The sequence below is a fragment of the Priapulus caudatus genome, unplaced genomic scaffold, assembly GCF_000485595.1.
Source record: "Priapulus caudatus unplaced genomic scaffold, Priapulus_caudatus-5.0.1 Scaffold635, whole genome shotgun sequence".
NCBI classification, from domain to species: domain Eukaryota; kingdom Metazoa; phylum Priapulida; class Priapulimorpha; order Priapulimorphida; family Priapulidae; genus Priapulus; species Priapulus caudatus.
Genome location: NW_014577696.1, coordinates 33,271 through 59,477, shown reverse-complemented (window position 1 = coordinate 59,477; position 26,207 = coordinate 33,271). Strand labels below are relative to the sequence as shown.

General features: G+C 47.8%; 1 protein-coding gene across 1 annotated transcript in view; it reads left to right on the top strand.

Annotated features, from left to right (window-relative positions):
* LOC106812329 (triple functional domain protein-like) overlaps window positions 1–26,207 on the top strand; it is a 61,096-nt gene that overhangs the window by 32,003 nt on the left and 2,886 nt on the right. Inside the window, 13 exon segments of the mRNA XM_014816172.1 lie at window positions 4–145; window positions 3,783–3,906; window positions 4,271–4,462; window positions 5,308–5,477; window positions 5,994–6,159; window positions 6,571–6,765; window positions 7,043–7,234; window positions 8,068–8,174; window positions 8,459–8,618; window positions 8,916–9,050; window positions 9,824–9,901; window positions 10,638–10,820; window positions 11,147–11,333. Of these exon segments, the coding sequence (XP_014671658.1) occupies window positions 4–145; window positions 3,783–3,906; window positions 4,271–4,462; window positions 5,308–5,477; window positions 5,994–6,159; window positions 6,571–6,765; window positions 7,043–7,234; window positions 8,068–8,174; window positions 8,459–8,618; window positions 8,916–9,050; window positions 9,824–9,901; window positions 10,638–10,820; window positions 11,147–11,333 (2,031 nt within the window).

Here is a 26,207-nt window from a genome sequence, read left to right as displayed (position 1 = left end):
GAGGCCGCACAACGCGGCACTCGCCCGCGCTGCTCGAGTTCGTGTCCAGCCCAGCGCGAGATTTGGACCTCGAGGACATGGCCGAGATGAAGCGCATCAAGCTGGAGCAGTGCACGCAGCTACGCCTGCTGGAGCAGGAAGCCAAGCCAGAGGAGGTTCTGGGCAAGGTGGTGGCTGGTGGGAATGAGTGCAAGCTAAGCAGTAGGTGCTTGTAGAGGTGGCTGGTGGGAATAGTGAAGCCAGCAGGTAGTGTGTCTGCTAGAGGTGGCTGGTAGGAATAGTGAAGTACGCAAGTAGTGCTGCTAGCAGTCGGTGGACTGTGGCGTAAGCAGGTAGGCTGCTAGCCTAGAGGTGCCCTGTGGGAATTACGGTGAAGCAGCGAAGCAGAGTAGGCTGCTGCTAGAGGTGGCTGGTGGAATAGTGAAGCTAAGCAGGTAGGTTGCGCTAGAGGTGTGCTGTGGAAAGTGAGAGGCTAAGCAGATAGTGCATGCTAGAGAGGTGGCCTGGTGGGGAATAGTGAAGACTAAGCAGGGTAGGCTGCTGCTAGAGGTGGTGGTGGAATTAGTGAAAGTAAGCAGGTAGGGATGAGAGGAGGCTTAAGTGAAGGCAAGCAGGTACGCTGCTGCTAGAGGTGTGGCTGGTGGGAATAGTGAAGCTAAGCAGTAGGCGCTGCTGCTAGAGGTGCTGGGGAACATGTAAGCCAAGCAGGTAGGTGCTGCTAGACGGTGGCTGGGATGGGAATTAAGTGAGCGTGAAGCGGTAGGCTGCTGCTAGAGGTGGCTGGTGGAATAGTGAAGCTAAGCAGGGTGAGCCTGGCCTAGAGTGTGGCTGGTGGGAATAGTGAAAGCTAAGCAGGTAGGCTGCCTCGCTAGGGTGGCTGGTGGATAGTGAAGCCAAGCAGTAGCCTGTGCTAGGGTGGCTGGTGTGGAGATACGTGAAGCTAAGCAGGTAGGTGCCTGTGCTAAGGTGGCTGGTGGCGAAATAGTGAATGCTAAGCACGTGAGCCTGCCTGCTAGAGGTGGCTGGTGGCGAAATAGTGAAGGCTAAGCAAGGTAGGTGCGCTAGAGTGTGGCGTGGTGGATAGTGAGCTAAGGCAGGTACGTTGCTGCTAGAGGTGGCTTGGTGGGAATAGTGAACGCAAGCAGTAGGTGCTTGGCTAAGGTGGCTGCGTGAATAGTGAAGCTAAGCAGGTACGGTGACTGCTAGAGGTGGCTGTGGCGAATCTCTGTCCATACTGCTTTTTTTAGTGAACGCTATCACTGTCTCTTTTTTCTTTGTGATTTATGTGCTATCTCGTCCTCGTCGTCTTTTTTTATTCGATTGAGTCTATGTGCTTCTCGCTGCATAGTATATCTTCTTTTTGTTTCTTTTTTTGTTGATTTATAATTTGACTTCTTACAATTGCATGATGATTTGTTTTAGTGATTGCAGGCATTTTTGATGGGATTGATTGCATTCTGTCGACCTCCTGGTTTGCGACGAGTGCCGTTCTGCGTCATGTGTATCCTTTTTGGTCATTTCCGAAGTTCTTTTACTCTATGCATTTCCGGTTGTATTATTGTCTACGGATTTTTATTTGATTGATCTAATTCGGGCATCTTTCTGTTGTCTAGGTATAGTGCAAGCTAAGCAGGGTAGCTGCTGCTCTAGGAGGGGGCTTTGGTGGGAGACCATAGTGAAGCTATAAGGCACGGTTAGCGATGCTGCTAGAGGCTGGCTGGTGGGAATTAGGTGAAGCTAAGCAGCGGTAGCTGCTGCGTAGAGCGTGGCTGTGGAATAAGTGAAGGCAGAGCAGGTTAGGGAGTGAAGAGGAGGCTAGTGAGGCAAGCAGTAGGTGCCTGTATGGAGGTGGCTTGGTGGAATAGTGAAGGCAAGGCAGGATTAGGTATGAGATGGAGGCTAAGGTGAATGGCAAGAGGTAGTGCTGTAGGGTGGCTGAGTGGAATAGACATTCAAATGGAAAGCCTAAGCAGGTAGGGTGAGTGAAGAGGAGGTAAGTTGAAGGCCAAGCAGGTAGGTGCTGCTTGCTAGAGGTGGCGTGGTGGGAATAGTGAAGCTTAAGAGGTAGGTGCTGCTTAGAGGTGGCTGGTTGAAGTAGTGAGCAGAGCAGGTAGGCGAGTGGAGGAGGCCTAGAGTGAAAGCACAGCAGGTTTAGGCTGTGCTAGCAGGTGCTGCTGGTGGAATTAGTGAGCCCTAAGAGCAGGTAGGCATGCTGCTAGAGTGGCGGTGGGAATAGTGAAAGCCACGCAGGTTGGGTGCTGCTAGAGGTGCATGGTGGGGAACCTGAATGGTGCTCCTAGTTGAAGTAAGCAGGTACCGTTGGAGCTGGCCTGTACGGAGGTGGCTGGTGGAGGTAAGTGCGGGAGGAGGAAGATGAGGGTGAGCGGGATCCAGGGGGGGCGGGCGGTGTGATGCCGGAGAGGGGAGCGGGAAGTGAAATAGTGACGCTAAGCAGGTAGCTGTGCGACCTAGAGGAGGTGGGCTTGGATGGAATGAGTGAAGCTAAGCAGGTAGCTGTGCTAGAGGTGGGAAGGCTGGTGGGAAAGTAGACCCTGAAGCTAAGCAGGCCGAATAGGAAGCGTGTGAGAGTGAGGGCTAAGCTGAAGGCAGCAGGTAGGTGTCTGGGCTATGATGTGGCTGGGATTGGTTATAGCTGAGCTAGCAAAGGTAGGAGTGAGAGAGGCTAAGTGAAGCCAAGCAGTAGGGCTTGTTGCTTGCTGCTCGATCGTCGTGCGCTTTAGGTGAGCAACGATAGTGGAAAGCAAGCAGGTTGGTGCAGTGCTAAGAGGTGGTAGCATAATCTGAGTCGGTGAGATTAATGAAGGTGCAGTAGGTAAGGGCTGCGAGGAGAGGTGGTGAGTGAGGCGAGGAGACAGTAGTGCAGTGAGGAAGGGCAGGGGGGGTTGATAAGGCAAGCAGGTAGGAGTGAGAGGTGGCTGTGAGGAACAGTAAAGGTAAGCATGTTACGGCAGTTGAGAGGTGGCTGGGAGAAATCAGTACGGTTAAGCATGTAGGGGTGTGCTATCGGGTCGCTGCGAGCAACTAATGAAGGGCAAGCAGGATAGGGGCTGTGGAGTGAAAGGTGGCTGCGGAGGACAGCTTAAAGGCTAAGCATGTAGGGAGTGAGAGGTGGCTGGGAGGAATAATGAAGGCAAGCAGGTAAGGGCTGCGAGTGAGAGGTGGCTGTGAGGAACAGTAAAGGCAAGCATGTAGGGAGTGAGAGGAGGCTGGGAGGAATAATGAAGGGAAGCAAGTAGGGGCTGTGAGTGAGAGGTGGTTGGGAGGAACAGTAAAGGCAAGCAGGTAGTGAGTGAGAGGAGGCGGGGAGGAATAATGAAGGGAAGCAGGTAGAGTGAGAGGAGGTGGGGAGGAATAATGAAGGCAAGCAGGTAGGGAGTGAGAGGAGGTGGGGAGGAACAGTGAATGCAAGCAGGTAGGGAGACTAAAAAGAAATGTTAGGTCAATGTTCATCCAGAAGGTTATCATGGGAATAAAATAATAAACGGGAATAGGGTTTCCGTAAAATAAGCCATTCCAAAATTATTCTGGTTATGAATCTTATGATCCCCAGCCACTTTGAAATCAAAGAAAAGAGTCAAGTTAGTTTTTGTCAGAATTGTTTATAATCAGTATCAAAAAGCTTAGTTTTCTATATTGTGCAGTATCTGGAATATTATATGCAGTATATAATTAATATAGTCTTGGTAAATTTAATTATAACACGTAAATTAATAATGCTGTATGGGTATGATCATTTACTAATATGCAATTAACTGATTAATGCAGGTGAACAGTTGGATAAGGAACGGTGAAGCCATGCTGAGTGCAACATTCGCCATTCCCAACAGCCTGCAAGATTCAGAGCAGATGAGGCGGGAGCATGATCAGTTCCAGAATGCCATCGAGGTAAGCTTACCTTGCTGAATTTCAGTGAAATCCTGTCCAATAGCAGGATATAAACAGAAGCAGTTACCCATAGCAACACTGGTTAATCACTTGTTCATTGCTGTTAGATGGGACTGACATGCTCTCAATATGCAGAAGTTTGGAATTGAAATACAGTAGTCTACTATTCATATTGAAATGCTGAAAGGAATCGTCGTAGTACATGCTACAGTTATCTCTTCGTGCCGATCAAACGAGTGACGTTGCACGTGTGCTTGTACAAGTATCACCAGCCATGCATTCGCTTGGCACAGTAGCGTGTCGCAAACACCGCATCGCGCGAGACGGTGTCGGAAGCATGCGTAACGATCCGGCTTCCTTGCAGAAAACGCACCTGAGCGCGGTGCAGATCCAGCAGAGGACGCAGCTGATGTTGAAGAGCGACCACTACGACCTGGACGGCGTGCACAGCGTTGCTGAGTCGGTGCTCACCATGTGGCAGCAGCTGATGGTGCGTGCCGACGAGCGCCACAAGCTCGTTACCACGTCGATGAACTTCTACAAGACCGCCGAACAGGTGAGAGACTCGCTAACGGCTATAGTCCGGGGGGAGGGGGAGGGCAGTCGGTGGGCTAGCAGACAGCATGGCTGACTTGAGGCTGAGAAGTGTGACCATTGCTGGTGTGACTTTAAGCAAGGCAGTTCACGGCCAATTTGCTTCAATCGTCAGCTGCAGAAATGAGTTTATTACCTGGTGGAAGGCTACCAACCTTGCTGTCATAACACTGACTAGCTATTAGAGATGTAACGATACACTAGGGTTACGATACGTAGGTCACGATACAATGCCTATCACGATACACAGAAAGAAACAGTCACGTGACATGAATGTCGTCAAATTCTAATGTTATATTACATAGGTGGGTGCAGTGTGTACAAGGTATTATACAGGTACATAAGGTATGCCAGCTGCTGAATAGGTACGTCAAATTTGCAAGGTATTGCACAGGTGCGTATATGGTATAGCGGGCAAGCTATTGCATAGGTACTTGAAGTACATCAAATAATACACTTATATTCAACATTTGTATGTCGTATACAAGCTATATTACACAGTGACATCTAGTGCATTAGCTATGTTGCAAGTGTATATATGTTTGTTAGCTTTATTATACAGGGAGACAGTGTGCCAGCTGTACGTTCACATGTAGATATTGAACCTAAAACATTGGCACATGCAGTGCTTCAACTCTATATTACAGGTCAATCTAGTGTGCCAGCTATATTATTATCAATACTAGGTCATGTAAAGTCCAATAACTAGGTCATTGAAGCACACATGCCAAGATGCAGCTGTGGGGGGGGGTGGAGTGATTCACACAAGGGTTTCTATATTTGGCTCCTGTTTTCATCTTTCCTCAGCTTAATCAGTGGTTTGAAGATCTGAAGGCGGAGCTGCAATCCACGGAGATTGCTGATTCAGTCGAGCCGGCGGAAGCGTTATTGAATCAGTTTCATCAGCAGAGGGAGGCAACGCTGGATGCATCAATCAACACGATGAGCGAGGGTGAAACCCTCCTGGAGCAGTTGAGGTAACCACATCCTCGCGTTCTACTTGTTCGAAAGTTAGACAAAAATTATCGATTTTATCCAAGTATATCCAGCTCTAGATTGTAAAATTAAGATTTCTTGTCTGGGAGATAACAATACTTAAAAATGGTGCGAGTCAAATAACTTATGATAGTACATAAATAGTACATATAATAAACATGTAAATGAGATAAAGGAATGTTTTCTGGCATATGAGAATTAACTAGCCTTTGACTGTATCTAGCTGTGCACGCATTTCACAAATAAGTCTGGCTTACAAAGTAGACCCTAGTTCCACATGTATAATTTAGTTACATGAAAGGTTGCTACATTTCTGTAATATTAAAGTATCTCCAATTTACTATTTATCTATTACTTGCAGAAACATTGTTAGGTAAAAGACTCGGAGGTACATTATAAGACATTTCTACATTATCCGCATGAAATGAGAGAAGTTATTTAAAAATGCATTTAAGTTCGTTTGTGCATAGTCACTGTTTTCGCTTCCTGTTCCTTAGAGCTGTCACGGAAGATTATGGGCAGAACAGCTCCTACCAGCACTTGGCTGAAATGCTGAAACATCTGAATGAAACGAGAGCACACTTAAACGAGCTGTGGGCAGCCAGGAAACTCAAGCTGGAGTTATGTCTTCAGCTGAGGTTGTTTGAGAGAGATGCACTAGAGGTAAGAGTGTTTGTTTGCAATGTTGTGGGAATTACTAACCCTTATAGCAAGAGACCCATTGCCAGAAACATAACAATTAGTTATGATGATTGTAAGTGTAATATGTCATAACCACTTTATTGACTGTTAAAAAATTAAAATGTATTTTTCGGTTGCTACTTTTCAAGCTCGCGTGCATGAAAATAACACTCAAAAATTTGGTTTGCATTGAACTTCAGCAGCAGAGGAGTACCTTTGGATGCCTTTTCCGTAATGTATGGGTTTTATCGGTGGAGTGGCTTGCTCCATGCTAACCCTCCACTTTTACCCAGGCTTGCAAATGACCAGGGCATTCTGAAACCCATTGTATTTCAAACCTTCGACTAACTCACCGTGGTGAAGGATACTACTCTCTCCGGACTCACATTTCAGGAGACGAAGGATAAAGTGAAGCTGCTCATCCAGCTTGCAGACAACCTCGTGGAGAAGGGTCACGCGCACGCGTCCAGCATCAAGTCATGGGTGGCGGCCGTCGACAAGCGTTACAAGGACTTCTCCTCGCGCATGGAGAAGTATCGCCTGAAGCTGGAGCAGCAGCTCGGCTACAAGCAGGAGGAGCAGGATGATGTAAGCGGCTGCCGGCAACGACGCGTCTCCGCACGGCTACGGCAATTGTGAAACTTGTCTCATTCGGTTATGCTGGTCGAACAGTTATCAAAAGTCTAATTGTTGCCTTATTCGGTTACGCGGGTCGAACAATTATTGAAAAGTGTAATTGTTCTTATATGTGTTGTTATTGTTGTTATTATTGTTTTTTATTGTTGTTATATTCTGCTATTCCGTGTGGGGATTGTCTTCACGGCAACCAGGTCTGACATTGGTTTGTTTTACTCTTGCTCGACAGGCAAGCAGTGACAGCATGGAACGGCTGAGTCAGAACCGGGATAGTGACCCGACCTTGGAGGCGAAGTTGAAGGACGCCAGCAAGGAGCTGACAGAAGAGAAGCGCAAGTCAGCTCGAAGGAAAGAGTTTATCATGGCCGAGCTGCTGCAGACGGAGCGTGTGTACGTGAGAGACTTGGAGCAGTGCATCAAGGTTAGTATCTCACATCCAGCACGGGGAATTCGTTCAGGAAATCACGAAAAAGTTCACATTCAGGGAATGAAATAGAATGAAGATGATGTTGGGCCATAATAAAAATATTGTTTGTTTGCCCTCACCCGACCGACCCGCCAAAAAGGGGCCGACTCAAACATTTTTATTGATCTTTCCCATTCTTTTTTTTTTACAAGTTGTATCACTGTACATTATATAAATCTGTAGGCAATACATTATATGTACCAAGCAAAACAAACATTCAACATAATAGGTATCTCCACACAAGCACCCCTGAGCATGTAGACACCATGCTGACTTTGTAAAAAGACCCCCCTCAAAAAAAAATTTAAGCCTACCTACCTACCCAAACTTTTCAGCCTGGGTCCGGGTGTGGGCAAACAAAGATTTTTTTAAGTGTGGCCTTGTGGACACAGAATTATGCAGTAAGGTTTGCCAGCAGCTGTGTAAAATAGATAGACCTTGATGTGGTCATGGGACAATGCAGTAATGTGTTATGTCAGCAGTGTAAAATAGAATGTGGGAGATATAACTGACACAGAGTGGCCCAGATGGGTTTCACGCTAGTACTGTCAAATCGAACATAGATGATATCAAAGATTTTGTATAGTGTAAGTAATGATTAACTGTGATCATTGAGGGAGCAATCTTAACTTTCACCTGATGCATTATCAATGTATTAAATTTTACGTTCTAACGAATGTTGGTTCTATGGAATCTATTGGACATGCATGGTTTAGTTGAGTTTTGTATATCGTGTACTGATGATCATTAGTTTTGTATTAAACTCAATGAATTTTAATCATTTTCAGCATTACCTAAAGGAAATGCAGAATTCTCCTGACTGTCCTCCTGGAATCCGAGAGAAAAGTCAGATCCTGTTTGGAAACATGGAAGAAATATATGAATTTCATAATCGGTAGGTAAACTATTGCTTGATTCAGTACAGGAGATAAAGAAACTTACATTTGAGGTTCACAAGGATGTTGATGGTAGTAGCATTCTGTGTATACCTAGTCTACAATAGTAATTTTTATAGCACCACTATGTGTACTGACATATATTAACTGACTATAACCACCTCTCTTCTGTGAAGGTGGATCTTGTAGGTGAATGAGAGGAGCTAGATTTTATTTTAACAAGTTGTAAATAGGGCAAAATTTGCTGTGATAGTAGCTGAACATAAAATGTGGTTTTTGCCAGGATTTTTCTGCGAGAACTCGAGAAGTATGAAATGCTGCCAGAAGATGTCGGCCATTGTTTTGTTACTTGGGCTGCCAAGTTTCAAATATATGTCCTATACTGCAAGAACAAACCAGACTCCAACTCTCTACTTGTGCAACATGGTGGTAACTTCTTTGATGTGAGTAGCTTTGGGGAAGGAAAGTACATCTGCACACTATATCTGCCTAAAATACAAGTTAACGCATAATACAAAATATGCTGTGATGTGGCTGAGCACCATAAATTAGCAGATCTTCATATTTTGTGCACCACACACATATGACATTGTCCTATCTTCAGTGTTTAATGCACAGTTCCTTTTCTGTTTCTATATCATCTTGCAAGAAGAATCTTCATTTTTTATAGTTTTATTTAGAAATTTAAAAAAATTACAATATTATAATTCGTTCTCTCTGTGTGTTTTGTATTCGTTTAGACCCTCCAGAGTAGATACAACCTAGGCTTGTCTATAGCTGCTTATCTTATCAAGCCTGTGCAGAGAATTACGAAATACCAGCTCCTTCTTAAGGACCTGCTAGCCTGCTGCGAGGAAGGAAGAGGCGAAATCAAGGTAAATTAATAGCCTTTAAAAGTGATTTTGTTAATTAATAATTAACCAGTGTCTCCACTTTCACATGTGCAAGCAGTGCCATAATAACATTTTAAACACAGTAGTCCTGTTACAGTACAATGTAGATAAACAGATATATGCAAACCATGTTCCAGCAATATAGTGATGTCGATTTTAACTGGTAGGTGATGTCACATGATAACGCATAATGTGCGTCACTTATCTCATTGAAGAACCAAAAATCTATAAATCTATATTTGTGATAAACATTTTTAATACTTGAATTTGCAGGCATATCGCCTTCTTAGGTATAGGTAGCACTTGTTTGTATTTCATACATGGCAAATAATCGCAGCCTTGTTATAATATGAGTAAATGGGTCTGTTGTCAGAAGTGTCATAAAGAGTTATGAATATCATAAGTCTTTAAATATCATTTCACATGACAAGTTATAACACTGTAGGCGTGTGTTGTCATAACTGTTGATGATGTATCTGACAACAGCCCCCTGTTGTCATGCTTTGATATGTTTTACATGACCGAATATAAAGATATTTGGGAACTCTTTATGTTCTTGTTGAGAAATTATTAGACCAATATCTACCAGGAGTTGGTTTGCTATTCAAAAACTAGTATTAATGTATGTCATCTAATTGGTAAATCAGTAGTGTCTATTTACTCAGTCCATATTTTTTTAAGTCCGTCAGTTGCTCGCAGAGCAAGCTGTGATATTTTGTTTGTGTAATTAGTGCGAATTTTGTCGTTGATTTTAGGATGGCCTAGAAGTCATGTTGAATGTACCGAAGAAAGCCAACGACGCGATGCATCTGAGCATGTTAGAAGGATACGAAGTATGCATTTGCTTACACAGTACTGCTGTGTTCCCATAGAATAGACAAGGTCCACGTTCGTATTGGGCCCTTATCAGAGCCTGTGCTACCAGTGCCCTCTGCTAATAGTTTCGATTATTTTTTTTGATTGCGTTTCTCCTTAACTGTGTACAAGAACGTGCCTATCTTCAAGTTAATGCTAGTTTTTAGGGCTCTCTGTTCTGCTGGTTTTCTTAATAGATTAGGTCTTTGACAATATTGGGTAAATAATGGGTGTGTTCTAAACAAAATATGTCCATGCTTCGTTCTGGGTCAGAAAATTTACTTAAGTTGGTAGATATTGGCTACTCAGCAAGGTGGATCGAGAATCACTTTGCAGGATTCACGGGGTTTAGGAGTTTGCTATATAATTTATTTTTTATTAGGTTTATGTCATTGCTTTTCCCCGAATTGCTCCCACAGTAAAATGAAATTTCATTATGTAAATATTTCATGTTCACGAACTCTTGACAAAGCTGTTACTGTCTACAACATCATGCTCATTTATCATGCATCAATAGATGATTTCCAAAAAGATATTTCACGGACAATCATGGATAAAAATAATTCTGTCGTTCCCGGATATATTTCCTGCACGTTCGTTTATCTAAATTTGATAAAAAAAACTCGATGTCTAATTGCCAGTAAGTGTAATTCTGATAAGTCGACCGTTCCTGTAGTCAATGTAACTATATTTTCTACATGACCACCTTTGCAGGAAACACAAGAAGCTCTTGGGGAGGTATTGCTGCAGGACAATTTCACCATCTGGGACCCGAAGCAGTTGATACGAAAGGGACGTGAGAGACACGTGTTCCTCTTCGAGATGTGCCTCCTCTTTGCGAAGGAGATCAAGGACAGCAACGGAAAATCCAAATACATTTCCAAGAGCAAGCTAATGGTAGGATGTCTTTCCATTGGCGTCAATGTTGTTAGGTTACCTTAATGGTTTCCGTCTACGCACTGTGAAGGATTTTTACATCGGGGAAAATGCGCTCACATATCGACACGCACTTCTGTCTGTTATCGATTATTGGCAAGGATTGGGGAATTGTCAGCATAGCACGGCTTAATGGAAGGCATTGTACTATCGTGTAACATCGTGAATGTTCTCAGCGAAGTAGGTGGTGTTCGCGTCTTTGTTAGGGGGCTGGAAGGCGTTAGTGACGAGGGTGCCGCGGGTTTGCTTTTGTTTCGCCGACTCACCGCCGTGTCCATTATACGCAGACGTCAGAGGTTGGCATCACGGAGCATGTGGAGGGGGACGAGTGCAAGTTTGCACTGTGGACGGGTCGCACTCCGCTCCCCGACTACAGGATTGTCTTCAAAGCCGGCTCTCTGGAGATAAAGCAGTCCTGGGTCAAGAAGCTACGAGAGCTGATCCAGGAGCGCATGCAATTCAACATTTCCACCGGTGAGCATCGCGTCGCGCGCGCGCGAGTGTCGGTTGTAAGGCTGACGGTAATCATATTTCACTGGCCTGCTCCTCAGCCTCCTTATGGCGGTGCATCTTCCCGGAGCTCTCAGCAGCATGCTAAGTGGTTGAGCGCCAGTGTGCTCCAGCTGGGACAGTTAATTAGGATAATCTGACACAATCGCAGATGCAAATTTTCGCCACGATATGTCCACAATGTCCTAATTACAAGAGAGAGACCTCTAGGAATAACAACCGCTCGTAAAACGCGCTTGTAGGCGCAGCACTTTTGTCAATGTGAGTATGTGCACCGTTTGTGTTAATGCCCGTTTGCCGTGACCCGATTCAACAGTCCCACTCGTACCTATTACGTCCCACGGAAATGTCACGTCGGCACCACTAAAGGTCTAAAGGTCGTGCAGAAAAGAATGTATGTGACCTCGGGGGTTTGGCAGCATAAAAGCGTATAGCGCGTCGATTGCGCCTGAATCGTCTGCCCTGGATATACAGATGGGTCTATCGTGGCTGTCTGATGCGCCCGTGCCACAATATATACATGCATACCCTCATCTGTGTAATTGACTATCCTCACGCGTATATGTAATTACTGTGTAAATCGATCACAGGCCAGATGTAGAGAGAACACATAGAGAGGACTGTCATGCCAAAGTTCTAGCTATATAAAGCACATGGAAATGTAGGGTTCCATAGTACAGTTGTAGAATTCTCATTTGATGGTGCCAGCAGGGAAGCATTATTTTATAACGAGCATGGTTTCTCTCAGTAATTGTATCCCTGCGACGAAGTCGGTGGGGATACTATGGTTTCATGTCTGTCCAGCTGCCACCGCCACAGACACTTTCCTTTCCGCTTTATAACTTTACCCCTAATTGACCTAGCGTGACCAAACTTGGTATACTTACACATCTTGGGGAGAAGGTGCGCAGCGTACCAAAACGTAGCAATTGTTAATTTAGCAATTTTCTAAGGAAAGTCAAGCATCAAAGAGCCCTGAAAGATGCAGCTACTCAAATTAAACCCTCTAAAAAAATCCGGTAAAATGCTATTACACCCAAAACAATACCAAATCAGCAATTTATTCAGAGAAAAAAATGCTTTTCGCATCTAGTTATCTGTCCACAAAATGTTTGAATAACTAGCCTTCAAAAAATGCTGCTTCTGTTCCTGGTGTTTGTTGATCAGGAGAGACTAGAGGTATCCATTTGGCGCGAGTACTGTTAGAAATCCGAGAAACCTAACGGTCCACAGCCAGTTCGTTGAACCCCGGTCTCGGTGCGATTCACGTTTCAATTCCAAAATGAGACTGCCCCCCAAATCCCAAAAACAGAGTAAACGACTGCCATGATGCCAAGAAGCAACCCACCATAAATAAACATACAAGAATAACCAAGAATATACCTAGACAGAGTGCACTCACGAAGAGTGCAGTACGGCTCCCGCGCACGCCAACATGGCGGCAATAGAAGCCCGGCCGGGCGCTCTCTGGTCTCTCGATTCTGGGCTCGAGTATCGGAAGTTCGAGCCCGTCGCGACACGAGAGAGTGCCGCAAGAATATCGGAGTCGCGGAACCGTAGGCGGCAGGTGCGCTAAACACAGCATGTTAAATTTCGTGTCTCTCTCGAGTGGGGCCAAACCCTCTCCGAGGCCCGCCCTTTTCTGAAGCTAGCAGAGATAACCCTAGAGTTCCTGAAAGAATATCGGCAATTCTGGGCTGCTGTGAAGGAGTGGGTCGCCACCACCGTGTTGGAAAAATAATAATACGCAGAAGGTGCGGCGTAGCGTGAGTTGGAATAGGAGCAAGCGAGAAAGTGTCAAATCTGTCGACGCGCCTTGGCAGTACAATGGGCCGCATCACGTCCGAGATCTCTTTATGGACTGCTTGATGTTATTGTATTAATCACGCAAGCGAGTAACATACAGAGAAGCGCAAACTCAGGGCGGAGGCCCACAATGTGTTCTTTTTATTATCTTTGTATGTCGTCGTTGGTTGCAGATCTGTCGGCTGTTTTGTTGCGGCAAGTATCAGGGTGTTAATCAATGACAAATTTGTCGACATTGTTGGCACATTTAGGCGCAATTGTACCTTTAGCGCAATTAACGCGCATTACCCCATTACATTTACCCATTTTGTCATTTTACCCCCTGGTAATACTTAAAATAACTACACTTAATACAATAGCGATGTAAATTCGTAATGGTAACTTGTAACTTTCTCGCACCCGGCTGTTAGATGCGATATGATATGACTACTCAGCACTTAGAGTATGACTACTACGGTACACTTAAAAAAAAAAAATAACTCCCTAACCCTAACCCTAAGCTAACCTAAACCTAAACCTAACGCTAAACCTAAAGCCTACCCTAAAATAAGAAAAAAAATTAAATTCAAATCTAAAGTGCCTAGTAGTCATATCATATCGCATCTGAAACTGCGGATTGCTCTATTTCGGGTATACCGCCAGCCCCGATCATATGACATGTGACATGTCGCTGCGGACATCCGTGCGCTTGCACCACATACGGACACACGGACGATACAGTCGCATGCTATATACTGCATTTTCCTGCCCGCGAACACACCGCTTTAACACATCACTGCTGCAACTGACACAATCGACAAAAAAAAACGCTCAAAAGTTTTTATGCGAAATTCCTGAAGCCATTAATTGGCGGAAGTATTGTCGAAACGCATAGATTGTCCAAAATTTAGAGTGCGCATAGCTCGGCCAGCGGCCGGTTCCCTGGCGGTGGATTGACATCTTCGGTTTAGACAGAGCAAGTAGCGAACAACACGCAAATATTATCGAATGCAGTTCGTTATTGTCGTTTCAGAGTCTTCCTGGGGTATATGTGTAGGTTTAAAGCTTGATTCATAATAGCTCTGAGCAGGTGGTGGTGATTTTCCTTATCGCTCGCGAGCCAGGTGGCTACTGCTTTTCCACCGCGCTTACTTGAAGCGCCTAACCTATGTTCTAGGTGATAGCCTTATATTCACTCAGGCGAGGTCTTATTGACTACACTAGACTGCGAAGAATTGCTGCATGAGGGGGAGGAGTGCCCCTAAACTTAAGTAATCCCAAAAACGATTGGGCATAGACCCTTACTACCCAGTAATATATATATATATATATATATATAGCTTAGAGGATTATATATATATGTGTGTGTGTGTGTGTGTGTGCGTGTGGTGTGTGTGTGTGTGGCTGTGCGTGCGTGCGTACTTGCCGGCGGTGAGCTTGCCCGTGCCGTGCGTGCCGGTGCGTGCGTGCGTGGTGTGTGTGCATGCCGTGTGTGTGTGCATGCGTGGGCGTGCGTGGTGCGTGCGTGGCGTGGCGTGCGGTGTGTTGTGTGCATTGGCGTGTGTGACGTGTGTGTGCTGTGTGTGTGCCGTGTGCGTGTGGCGTTGTAGATTATCACATGCGCAAATCGAGCATTTAAATATCACAGGCGGAGTATAAGAAGACGTGGTTTGATTACGAGCAGGCCAGCAATGCAATCCTAGCGCTAAAGGCATTGTCGAACGTTTGAATCATGTTAGCAAGCTATGCAGCGCCGCTTCATGGGCTCTTCCCACCGGTGACTCAAGTGCTACAAAGGTCTCTAACACGATCCGCATTGCGACGCCAACGACGCGTTTGAGACAGCTTGGTCTTTGTTGACTTTTCCTGAGAGTTTATCCGGTTTAGGCGGGAGCGAATCCCAGTGAAAGTGTGTGGGAAGTACTGGCGATTGCAATTGGTCGTATAGGTTCGAGGCGCACACGGTTGAAGTCGTGAGGAGGCGTTTCGAGATTTAGAGGCCAGTGCCAGTGCACGCGTAGCACACACAGAGTCTAAGAGAGCCAAAGACAGGACCAGGTCACGGGTGATGGCTTAGAGACATAGGCCAAGAAATATATAGTATATGAGAGAGAGATACAGGATAAGGTGCTAGAACAGGCCGCGTGCAGAGGCAGATAGGTGTTTCAGGACTCTAAAGGCATGAGAACAGGCTCTCTAGGGACAAGGGCAGTATGCTTCTAGGTAGCAACCAAAAGGCATCACTTAATAGATAGCTCAAGTGTCTTGGTTGATCATGAAGTAGGTTAGTAATAGTAAGTATAACATGTAGAAAGTTGCACGACGACATTCAGGCACAGCGCAGGAGCAACTGGTTCTCATGTTTCTGGATGACGGGATAAGGGCAGTTCGAATAGACCAAGGCAATGCGCGCAGGCCAAGGCAGGCCCACACGGCGCAGGCAAGGCAGCCCAGGCAAGGGGGACAGCGCCAAGTAGCAAGCGACGCCAAGGCAGTAGGTATGGCGGGGTGAACCTTAGTGTATCGTTACATCTCTAATAGCTATAGATCCAAGTGTATCCAGACAGGCGCCAAAAGGTGTCTAAGGGGTCCAAAGGCACCGGCAGGGCCCTAGTGCCAAGGCAGGAGGCTACCACACGGCCCCCACGGCATGCCGCAAGGCAGGCCAAAAAGGCAAAGGCTAAGAAACAAAGTAGGCCCGGAGGCGGCAGGCAGGGCAGGCGGGCCAGGCAGTGGCCCACGACAGCCGCGAGGCAGGCAGACAAGTAAGGAGCGCCGAGGCAGGCGGACAGGACAGGCAGGCAAAGGGCAGGCAGGGCAGGCAAGGCAGGCAGCGCAAGCCAGCCCAGCGCAGCCACGCCGAACCCAAGGTCCAGCGAGCGCAGCCATGGCCAGCCCAGAGCCACCCAGCCAGCCAGCCACAGCCCAGCAACGCAGCACCCAGCGCAGCCAGCCCCTCAGACGCAGCCCAGCAGCCCCAACCGCGTAATAACCATCATTCTGCACCGCACTGGGACAGATTGAAGCCCTACACAGCATTGGCTAGGTCGACACGTCCACGTCACGTATGAAACGGTCAACCACAGAACATGTCACACCAGTCTCCACACTGCCCAGTACCGCCCACATGCGTCGACCCCGGACGTAGCGCACCCACACCGACTGCCTCCCCACTCCCCCCGAGCTCATACCCCCAACGCGTAGCCCCAGCCGCAGCCACCGAGCTCACGAGCCCAACGCCGTCAAACGCCAAGCCACCGCCAGTCAGCCACCGCGCCAGCCCAGGCCTACCCTGTTCGGCAAGGCCAGCCAGCCACCGCAGCCCACGGCCACAGGCTTCAGCCAATTGTAGACCCACAGTCAGTCCCAACCATCCAAGACCAGCCAAGCCCACCGGTGGTACACGCAGCAAGTGTGCCCAGCACAGCCACCGCCTCAGCCCAGCCCACCCAGACGCAGCCTCAAGCCAACATCGTCAGGCCACCACAGCACGTTGGCCAGCGCGAAGCCAGCCAGCACACCAGCCAGCCACCACGGCACGCACCATCAGCTCGCGTCATCACGGACACACAGCCCAACCTTTGTGTGAGCACGCGACTCAGCAACGCTCGGTAGTGCACGAAGCCGTCGCAGGTCGTAGTGGTCGGTCAAGGCCGCCACCGCCCCAGCCCCGCGCACGATCTCACGACATCACAGCTGCCGTCACCGTCCTCGGCGAGAGCCCCTAGCGCAAGCCCCAGTCCTCGGCACGCGCCACGCCACGCGCCGAACGCAAGCCCAGCCAGCCCAACCCAGCGCCGCTCCAGCCCGAAGCCAGCCAGCCGCCAAAAAACACCAGCGCACGCCGGGAAGCCAGCGAAGCCAGCAGCCGTAGACAGGCCAGCTAACGGGCTAAGAGAGGTGAGTGAAGTGCCAGTTTTCTGGACCAGGAGAGCGTAAAGCTAGTCTTCCTCATCACTGTTACCATTAGGCACCTGGATCGGTGTACAGGACCAAGAGTTTCCGTCGCTGCTCATCCAAATTAGGACCCGGGCACTCCAAGAAGTCGCCTCTTCTGCTGTGCACCATCAGCGGGACACCGCCATCCCGACGGTTCACGATCAACTGATAGTCCGGCATGCTAGCTTGAAAAATCGATTTCTTTCGCAAGCAAATATATTCCTGGACGTGCGCTTACTTTGGGCCAACGCGAGAGAACTGCATTGCGGTTCGCCTGGAAGTTTTAGTCACCGTATTTGTTTATCAGTACAGTATAAACATTTAGCTAATCGAATCACTCCGTTTTGTATCAGGGCACGAAGAGATTAAACTGTTAGCTAATGTCATCAACCACTACGACCGATTTCCTCTCAGCCCACTCGTTCAATCCAATGAATCCTAAGTGTGTTGGAACTCATCATCTCTTCGTCTATGCTCTCACAATCTCTCCGAATACTCTCTGTGCCACATAATCTGAGAGCTCCCACTCGTCTAGCTTCCGACCCATCTCTCATCATCGATCTCAATGGTAAGACCTCCCAACCTGTCGATCTCTAAGCCCTCTCTCCCCTCATCCTGCTTGTTCTGCCTATTCGTATGCTTCCTCGTTGTATATCGCTGCTCTATTCGGTATACTCTAAGCGCCACTTTCCATCACTTCTGCGAATCATCTGCATGCCCTCTCAGCTACGACGTGTTCCCATGCCATACATAATTACCCAATATAAAACTTAGTCACACCTCAATCGCATACATTCATGGGATAACTGATTCATTAAGCTCTACAGTACTAGCCTCATCTGTCAACTGAATTCACTGTGACGTAAGGAAACATGGCCATAAAGGACGTTGAGAAAGAGGAGCGCCTGTGACTTCGAAATCAAAACGAAATAGTTGGCCATTCCGATCCAAATTACTACCTTATTTCGCAAAGACCCACTCCACCTAAAACCAATCCCTATAACGTATTAGCGGTACGCGCCAAACAACCTCTGCGTTCAAAAATGTGAAACCCCAACCGTCTTCACTTCCCTCTCGCACTATACGCATCGTGCGACTCGCTTTCGACTCGTCCACTACAACCCACGGCAATTCCGGCAGAATACACGACTCACAAACCGCTAACGACACGAATTCTCCATTCCGCTTTTGCCCAGCAAGAACCGAATGTATACACCCGCTAACTTGAAACAACTAGCCCAGCTACTAAATCTACTCTTGCGGCACACGATCTTCGGTCTTCCGGAACCATGACGGTGTGGCTGCGCTGGAGATTGGAGCTGGAGCTATATGATATACTATACTTTGGTATATGAATATATATATGAATATATAGATCATATAATCACTATTATGCGCCTAATACCTACTATAATATCAGAGTATACCCCTAGCGTAGTATTATATACATATTGGACCGTACCCTCACCCTACCCCGCACAGATAGATTAGATAGATAGATAGATAGATAATAATAGACTATAATGAGAGATGGGGAAAGAAAGAAGAGAGAGAGAGAAATAGATGGTAGATAGATAGATAGAGTAGATAGAGTAGCATAGATGAGATAAAGATAGTAGAATAGATAGACTCAAATTAGATAGATAGATAGCATAGATAGAATAGATTAGATATGGTCAGGGATAGGTAGATCAGGAATTAAGTAAGGGGGATGAGATAAAGATGGACTTATCGTAATAATATATATGGTGTGTATATATGATATATATTATATATATAAAGTATATAGTAATATATAATATATATATATATCTAGTATATACTAGTATGAGCGCTCTGTAACAATTACGTGTGGCAAGTGGATGGCTTGCGACACAGATGGAATTGAACGTGAAGTGGTAGACTTGAAAGGCATACGAGCCGATAATAACACGTATCACACCGACGAGATAGCTCGCTACCTCGTCCCCGAAACCGACCCCACGCCCGCCTCTCCGCCACACACGCTTCACATTCACACAAGGCAGACGGAGACGCCCTAAAGCATCATACACGCAGCCATACCAACCGACTGAGCCGGATACAGCCGAAAAAGTTCTACGCTCGGCGCCCCGCCGCGTTCGTCGGATGATGCTGCTAATCTCGGATCGTTGAGTGAGACGCGACATCAGAGATAGCGGGATTCACGCGCAACGCGAGTAAGCGTGCGCGCTGCACTACCGTAGCTTAGTGTGTAGGTGCTATGCCGCTGGCGTGGTCGCTGACTGCTTGCGCAAGCGTCCCGCCGTGGAGCGGGCTGCAGCTGCTCAGTAACGCGTGGTAGTGCCCGTCGCCGTGTGCGCCGTCGCTGCTGCGCCCTCGGTACGCTCCTGATTGGCGTGTATGTGTGGCAATGCGACACATCACCGTGGTGTGTGCTGTTTCGCGCTCATACCCGCGTGCGCGCCCGGTCCGTGTGTGACTGCTGCAGTAGCAGTGCGTGAGAGCGCCTGCTGTTCCCGCGTGCTCTGGTGTGTGTACCGATGTGCGTGCGTGCGTGCGTGGTGCGATGTGTCGCTCTGATAGAGTGTGTGCGTGTAGTCGTACTGTGCGTGCAGTGCAACCGCGCCACCCAGACCACGCGTGTCCCGGCGTGAAGCGTAGAGTGTACACGCCGTGTTTGGTACAGCTGCGATGCGCTCAAGTACCCACCGCGGCGTGCATGTATCACCTGATTAGGGATATGTCTTTCTGTTCAGAGTTTATACACCGGTGTGCCCGCTGACATGTGTTGACAGTAAGACCGTCCGCCCGCGATCCACAGCGTGACCGAACCCCTCACGAGTTACACATTCCGAGAGGCTCGGCGACAACCATGAAGATGCAATCTCTAACATCTCTGTCCGCCCTGCCTCCTGAAAATCCTGTTGTCACCACAAGCGCATGTTCAGCTGGCACGTGCAGCACGCCAATGTGGGCGTGAAAATGTCGCGCCGGCTGCGTGTGTGACCACTTTTCTCAGCTCCCCGATATATCCACATCTCGTCTGTATGCCAGACAGCACGCGCACAACGACACACACACACGACCACACACACCTCACCACAACACACACGACAGACACGCCGCAAGCACAGCACACGCACAATCACGCACACACGACGCCACACACAGCACACCAACCACCAACAACACACACAGCACACACACAACACACCGCATTTCGCCGGGTTGGCGTCGTGGCAGCGGCTGCGCGCCGACATACGCACCGGGCACACGAAATCCATTAAGCCACGCAGCACGACGCCACGCACGCACGCACGCCACGGCACACACAAACAGCCCCACGCTGCAGCACACAAAGGAAGGATAAGATTTCAGCATTAACGCCACCAAGCAACTACTAAAAAATATTAATATCCGCGTGCGAGTAGTGTGGGGGAAAAAAGCCTGCCGCGAGCTGGCATTTTGGGATCATGGGGACGGAGCATGATTTCAGAAGTTGTGTTTAATTTTTCAGGGCAGGAATGAGTGCACAGGAAGCAGTCCATCGGGAATCGCCTAAAACGCAGCCGCGCAGCGTGTGCGCGCGCGCTCGTTTCAATCTCTGAACGCGCTTATGAAAGAGTCTGCTCTCTCTGTCTCTCTCTTCTCCTCTCTCTCTCTATTGCTCTCATCTGCTCTCCTCGTCCTCTCCTCCTCTCTTCTCTCGTCTCTCCCTCCTCCCCTCGCCGTACACACGATACCAATCAATCACCATCTCATATCTGTACATCTCTCCGTGGCGACCACGAAGGGAGGGAGGAGGAGAGCCGGGCTCCTACTCCTGCTCTCTCTGGGGGAGGATAGGAGAAGGCGGAGCATTGGCTGCAACCACACGCTCACCACATTTCCTTACCGTTGCTTCACATCTTTACGAAATGCTGCGTGGCGGGGTGCATACGCAGGCACGTACACTCCCGCACGCAATTATGCTATGCCGCAGCACCACACGTAACACACACAACAACCACACACACACACACACACCACGACAGGCACAGCCGACGCACGGCACGGCAGCACTTGCGCACGGCCAGCGCACAGCAACACGTGGAGCAGGGTTAGAGGGACACATCATAACCCAGCCGCTACGACACACAACCCCACACCGTGCCACAGAACGGCCGACACGCACACAACACACACACAGCACAATACACCACATCACAACACAAGGCGCACGCATATTCAACACCCGTTTTTCGCATCACCGAAGCAACAGCTGACTGACACCTCAATGAAGAGTTTCGCCTGTACTGACATCGCCAAACTATTTGCGCGCGCGCATTCTATCCTGAATCCTTACGACAGCCGGGTATCCATGCCACGCGTCAATGCATCTCTCCGCACTCCACATATACCGCGCTATTGCTTTCCAACTATATTACTTTCAAAACGACAACGAAACGCGAATTTCAGAACCAATATGGCTTCTTCGTGTGGCCAAGTGTGAGAGTGCAATAAAAGATATAGGCGCTACTCGCAGCAACTATTGAAAAGAATCGCGCTTTGTACGAACCATATAAACGCCGCTCAGACCGCCCGGTAATATCGCCCGCACAAATCGTATATTATTCGAGGAAAATGTGACCAGACGGCAGACGGTGAGGCGTATGAGACTTTAATGGCTAGGCCTTGTACAGACCGCAGTAGTACATCTGGGTCAGGATTAACTCCAAAGCTGCACGAGCCGTGTGTTGGGGCAACATGTTCTGCTTGCATCTATGACAAATACGACATACGCTCTTGCCTATGACACTGACTGATTTGTGCATAAGAAGATTCTTCCTAGACAAACATTTTGCGAGGTCAAACTTCGTATCCGGCTTTACGCTCAAATGTACCTGCTTGCCGTTCATGAATAGCGCTCCTAAACTCGCTATGATGCGGCAGCAACACATACGATATCAATAATTTGGGCCGATCGGAAGATATTCTTCCTAATGACAACTAGTAGTCAAGGAAGAGGCGGTATATGATCGCGTACTATGCCTCGTATTTGTCATAAGATGGCTAGCAGAACAGAGCTGGTTAGGGGGGGGGGGGGCGGATGGCCGGAATATCTCATCTACTGTTACAGTCGGATCATCTAAGTTATCTCTATTGGACCTTCTCACTGCAAGCATACTAACAAGGTTCGGCTGATATAGTATGATAGACACACGCTCGTTGGCAGACTCAATTAAATAGTAATGGAGCCTCCGCTGCTCGTATCTGCTGATAATAAAAACCAACCGTCTGATCGATCAGTTATAACGAGTACTGAGAGCTGCAAGCGTGAAAAGTGAGAGGTTAATGTAGAATTGTAACGGACTATGAGTACGACTGAGTTTTACGGTATAACTGAGCTACGTCTCCACTGGCGGACGAGCGCTTTCATACCTTGAACATCCCCCGCGGTCGCAGTGGGCATAATCCGCGGAACTGCGGCGTTTTCCTCCGCTGTGTCAGCTTCAGGATCAACAGCAAAGCTGTGCCATGCGCAATCTTGTATATGTCTCTCTGATGAATGAGTGTCTCGAATGAGGAAGCCAGAAAAGCCGCCAAGTACGGTTATCGATGAATGTAGGTGTGGGTGTAATGTGAGGATTCGGAATATGCCGGCGAGAAACAAGCGAGCGTGTGTGCGTGCGTGCGTATGGGCGCGTGCGCAGTGTTGGTGCGTGCGCGCGAGCCATTTATGCACGCATGCATGCGTTATGGGTAGTGATGTGGGTAAGCGTGGAAATGAGTTGACAGCTGCTTTAAACATGTTTGCACGCGCACGGTAGATGGCGTGTGTGAAGGGGAATGGATTTGGGGGGGCTGCAGGGACACGGGGAGCTAGAAATGTAGAGATTGTCGTTATAGTTTTATTGACATCTAATGGGCGTATAATTATGTACACTGCAGGTGTTTTCCATTCGGCGCCACTATAACACATATATGAAAACTAGTATTTTATTAATACACCATCGTCCGTTTTATACGTGAGACTTTATGCTGTGTTAAATCTCGCAATAATAGAATTATATTTTAGGCTAGACACAGAGAAAACTGGCAACTTTCATAGCGAAACATACACACATACATCACACGCGCACTTGGACCATTAGCGCGCAGCACATCATGCTCACTCCTACGCGCACGGCACACACACATCACAAGTAATATTAGTCCACAGCACACATACAAGGCACAGGCGCTTGCACCTTCAACCGGCATAGCACACGAAACACGGACACGTGGCATCGCGCAAGTGGATGTTTTATTCCTTGATGTGTTTCATGTGCTAGTTTGACGACACGGCCCCGCCCCGTGGGACTGGGAACGGAGTGCTCTCACTAATGCAGAAGATTTGAATTAGAAATAAGGGGCCCCACCGTATCCTACTATTCAAAAAACGGGCATGGCATTGAAATGCTGAAAGGAAATCGTCGTAGGTACATGCTCCAGTTATCTTACCCTGGGAACTCTTCGTTAGTGAGCGTCGTGGGGGCCCATTACTAAAGCGAGTGACGTTAGTCGAAGCGGTAGGGGTGGTGGCGGTACCACACCCAGAATATAAGGCCACCAGGAATGGCCCCGTTCTACACATAGCATTCGCTTGGACGGACAGGAACCCTAGCCGGCGTCTGTGGCGTCGAAGAGGAGGAGACACCAGCAGTCGGAGCGCGGAGTGACGTGTCCGCGAAGCCATGCAGTAAGCCAGATCGGCTTCCTCCACCGTCCTGCGAGAACAAACACTGCATAAGACAAGGGACACGACGGGGCCTGAGGCGCGGATGCAGATCCAGCAGAGGACGCAGAGGCTGATGTTGAAGAGCGGCGACCACTACGAACCCTGGACGCCGTGCAGACAGGCGTTGCTGTGAGTCGGTGCTCACGACATGTTGGCCAGCAAGCTGATAGGTGCGTGCCGACGAGGCGCCACACGAGCTTGGCAGAGACGAGCAACCGATGGACCGGGCGGTCGTCCACCCTTCCCGAGCCTCCGTTACACACACCGTAACCAACCCCCTCCCCGAACGCCTCCCGATGAACCTTCTACAAGACCCGCCGAACAGGTGACGCAGACGTCGCTAACACGAAGCTATACGGTCCGGCGGGGAGGGGGAGGGCGAGGTCGGGGGCTAGCAGACCAGCATGGCTGACTGTGAGGGCTGAGATAAGTGTGACCATTGCTGGTGTGACTTTTTTAAGCCAAGGCAGCTTCACGGCCAATTTTGGCTTCATCGTCAGTGAGAAATGAGTTTATTACACCTGGTAAGGCTACCGACCCTCTGCCTGTCATAACACGGAGGTGACTAGCTATCTAGAGATGTAACACGATACACACTAGGGTTACGGTAATACGTAGGTCACGATTCGCTACTGCACGCGTCACAGAAAGGAAACAGTACCAACGTGCGCATGAATGTCGTCAAAATTCTAATGTTATATTACTATTATAATACTTCCATAACACAAAAGTATTATAAGTATGTAAAAGCCATACTCAATATAGAGTAAACACTCAGTTACTATAATATATATATATATATATATATATTTCTATGGATGAAACACACCGAGATGTTCTTAAATGTGCTCTAGATGGACCTGTAATCGACAGCTCCACTCACGTGTGCGCCATACACAGTCATGCAGTATGTGCGCAGTAACAACACGTGGTTTTGGCAGCAATACTAGCACTATGACTGGGAGCAGCAGCAGCAGCGGCAGCAGCAGCCACAGCAGTATGATTGTCAATAGCAATGCCAGTAAGGTCACGAGTAGTGGTGAAGCAGTAGCCCTGAGATGAGCAAGATCACACTGCGGCATTGATCATTACCTCCGCCCAACGGAGTTGGAGGAGGTTATGTTTTTCGGCTCTTGTGGTTCGTGGGTTCGTGTGTTCGCAGCGATCGATATCAGCGCGGCGATCCGATCGATATCACTCACCCACGAGCCAGCGAGGCAGCAAGCATGTTGCTGGCGGAGGTATGCACTCTTCGTGAGTGCACTCTGTCTAGTTATTCTTGTTATCTTGTTTGTTTATTTATGGGTTTCCTTGCATCATTGCAGGTTTACTCTGTTTTGGAGTCTCTTGAACGTGAATACAAACGAGACGAAGACTGGTGCTGTTCGGACAAGACTGGCCAAATGGATAAAGCCACACTCATTTCTCAGCTGATCAACAAACACCAGGAACAGAAAGAGGCATTTTTGAAGGTAGTGATCAAAATTTTGTGGAAATAACTAGAATGGAAAGCATTTTTTTCTCTGAATAAATGCTGATTTGTATGTTAGGGTTTAATAGCATTTTAGGATTTTTTTAGAGGTTTAATTAGTAGTGCACTTTCAGGCTCTTTGTATGCTTGACTTTCCTTAGAAAATTGCCTAAATACAACAATTGTATAACAAATCGGCCATTCTGACAGCTAAGTGAAAGGTAAACACGATCACACTAACCATATATATGTAAAGTTGTTCACTCGAATTCTCATTGTTCTTGTCTGTGCATGTGTATTTGCTCTGTAATTTAGCTTGATGTTCTTCATTATTGTGAGTACTTATGTAGCCTCAAGGCAAGGATGTGAGTATTTGCTTTTTTTAGCTTCAGGCATGCACGCTCGCTAGGAGAACAGCCGAGTCTTTTCTGAAAATGGGTACACAGGAGCCTGCACAACAACTGGTCAGGATGCTAGTAAAATGAGAGGACCAAGAGCAGAAAGTGAAATGTAAGGCATTTTGCTATTACAGTGTATTATGCCACACCGCATCTTGTATTATGTGTCCGTGCTATCTTGCCAACCATGCTTGTTGTACACAGGGCAATAAGCACTATGAACAGCTATATTCATTTGCACCCACAGACATTGCAGATTCAGGTAGTCACGGGGCCCGTTTCACGAAGCTACTCGTAAAAACACCATCTTAAGGATATCCTTAGAATTCTTGTAGCGAGAGCCTAACGCTGTCCTACAACGTCCGCTCGTTAAAGTGTTTCACGAACCTTATCGGTGCGTTGTTAGACAGCGTCCTTAAATTCGCTGTAACGATGTTGCCGGCGGATAGACTGGTACCTCTATCTTATACCGTTGCTACTATATAGTCTAATATATGAGACAT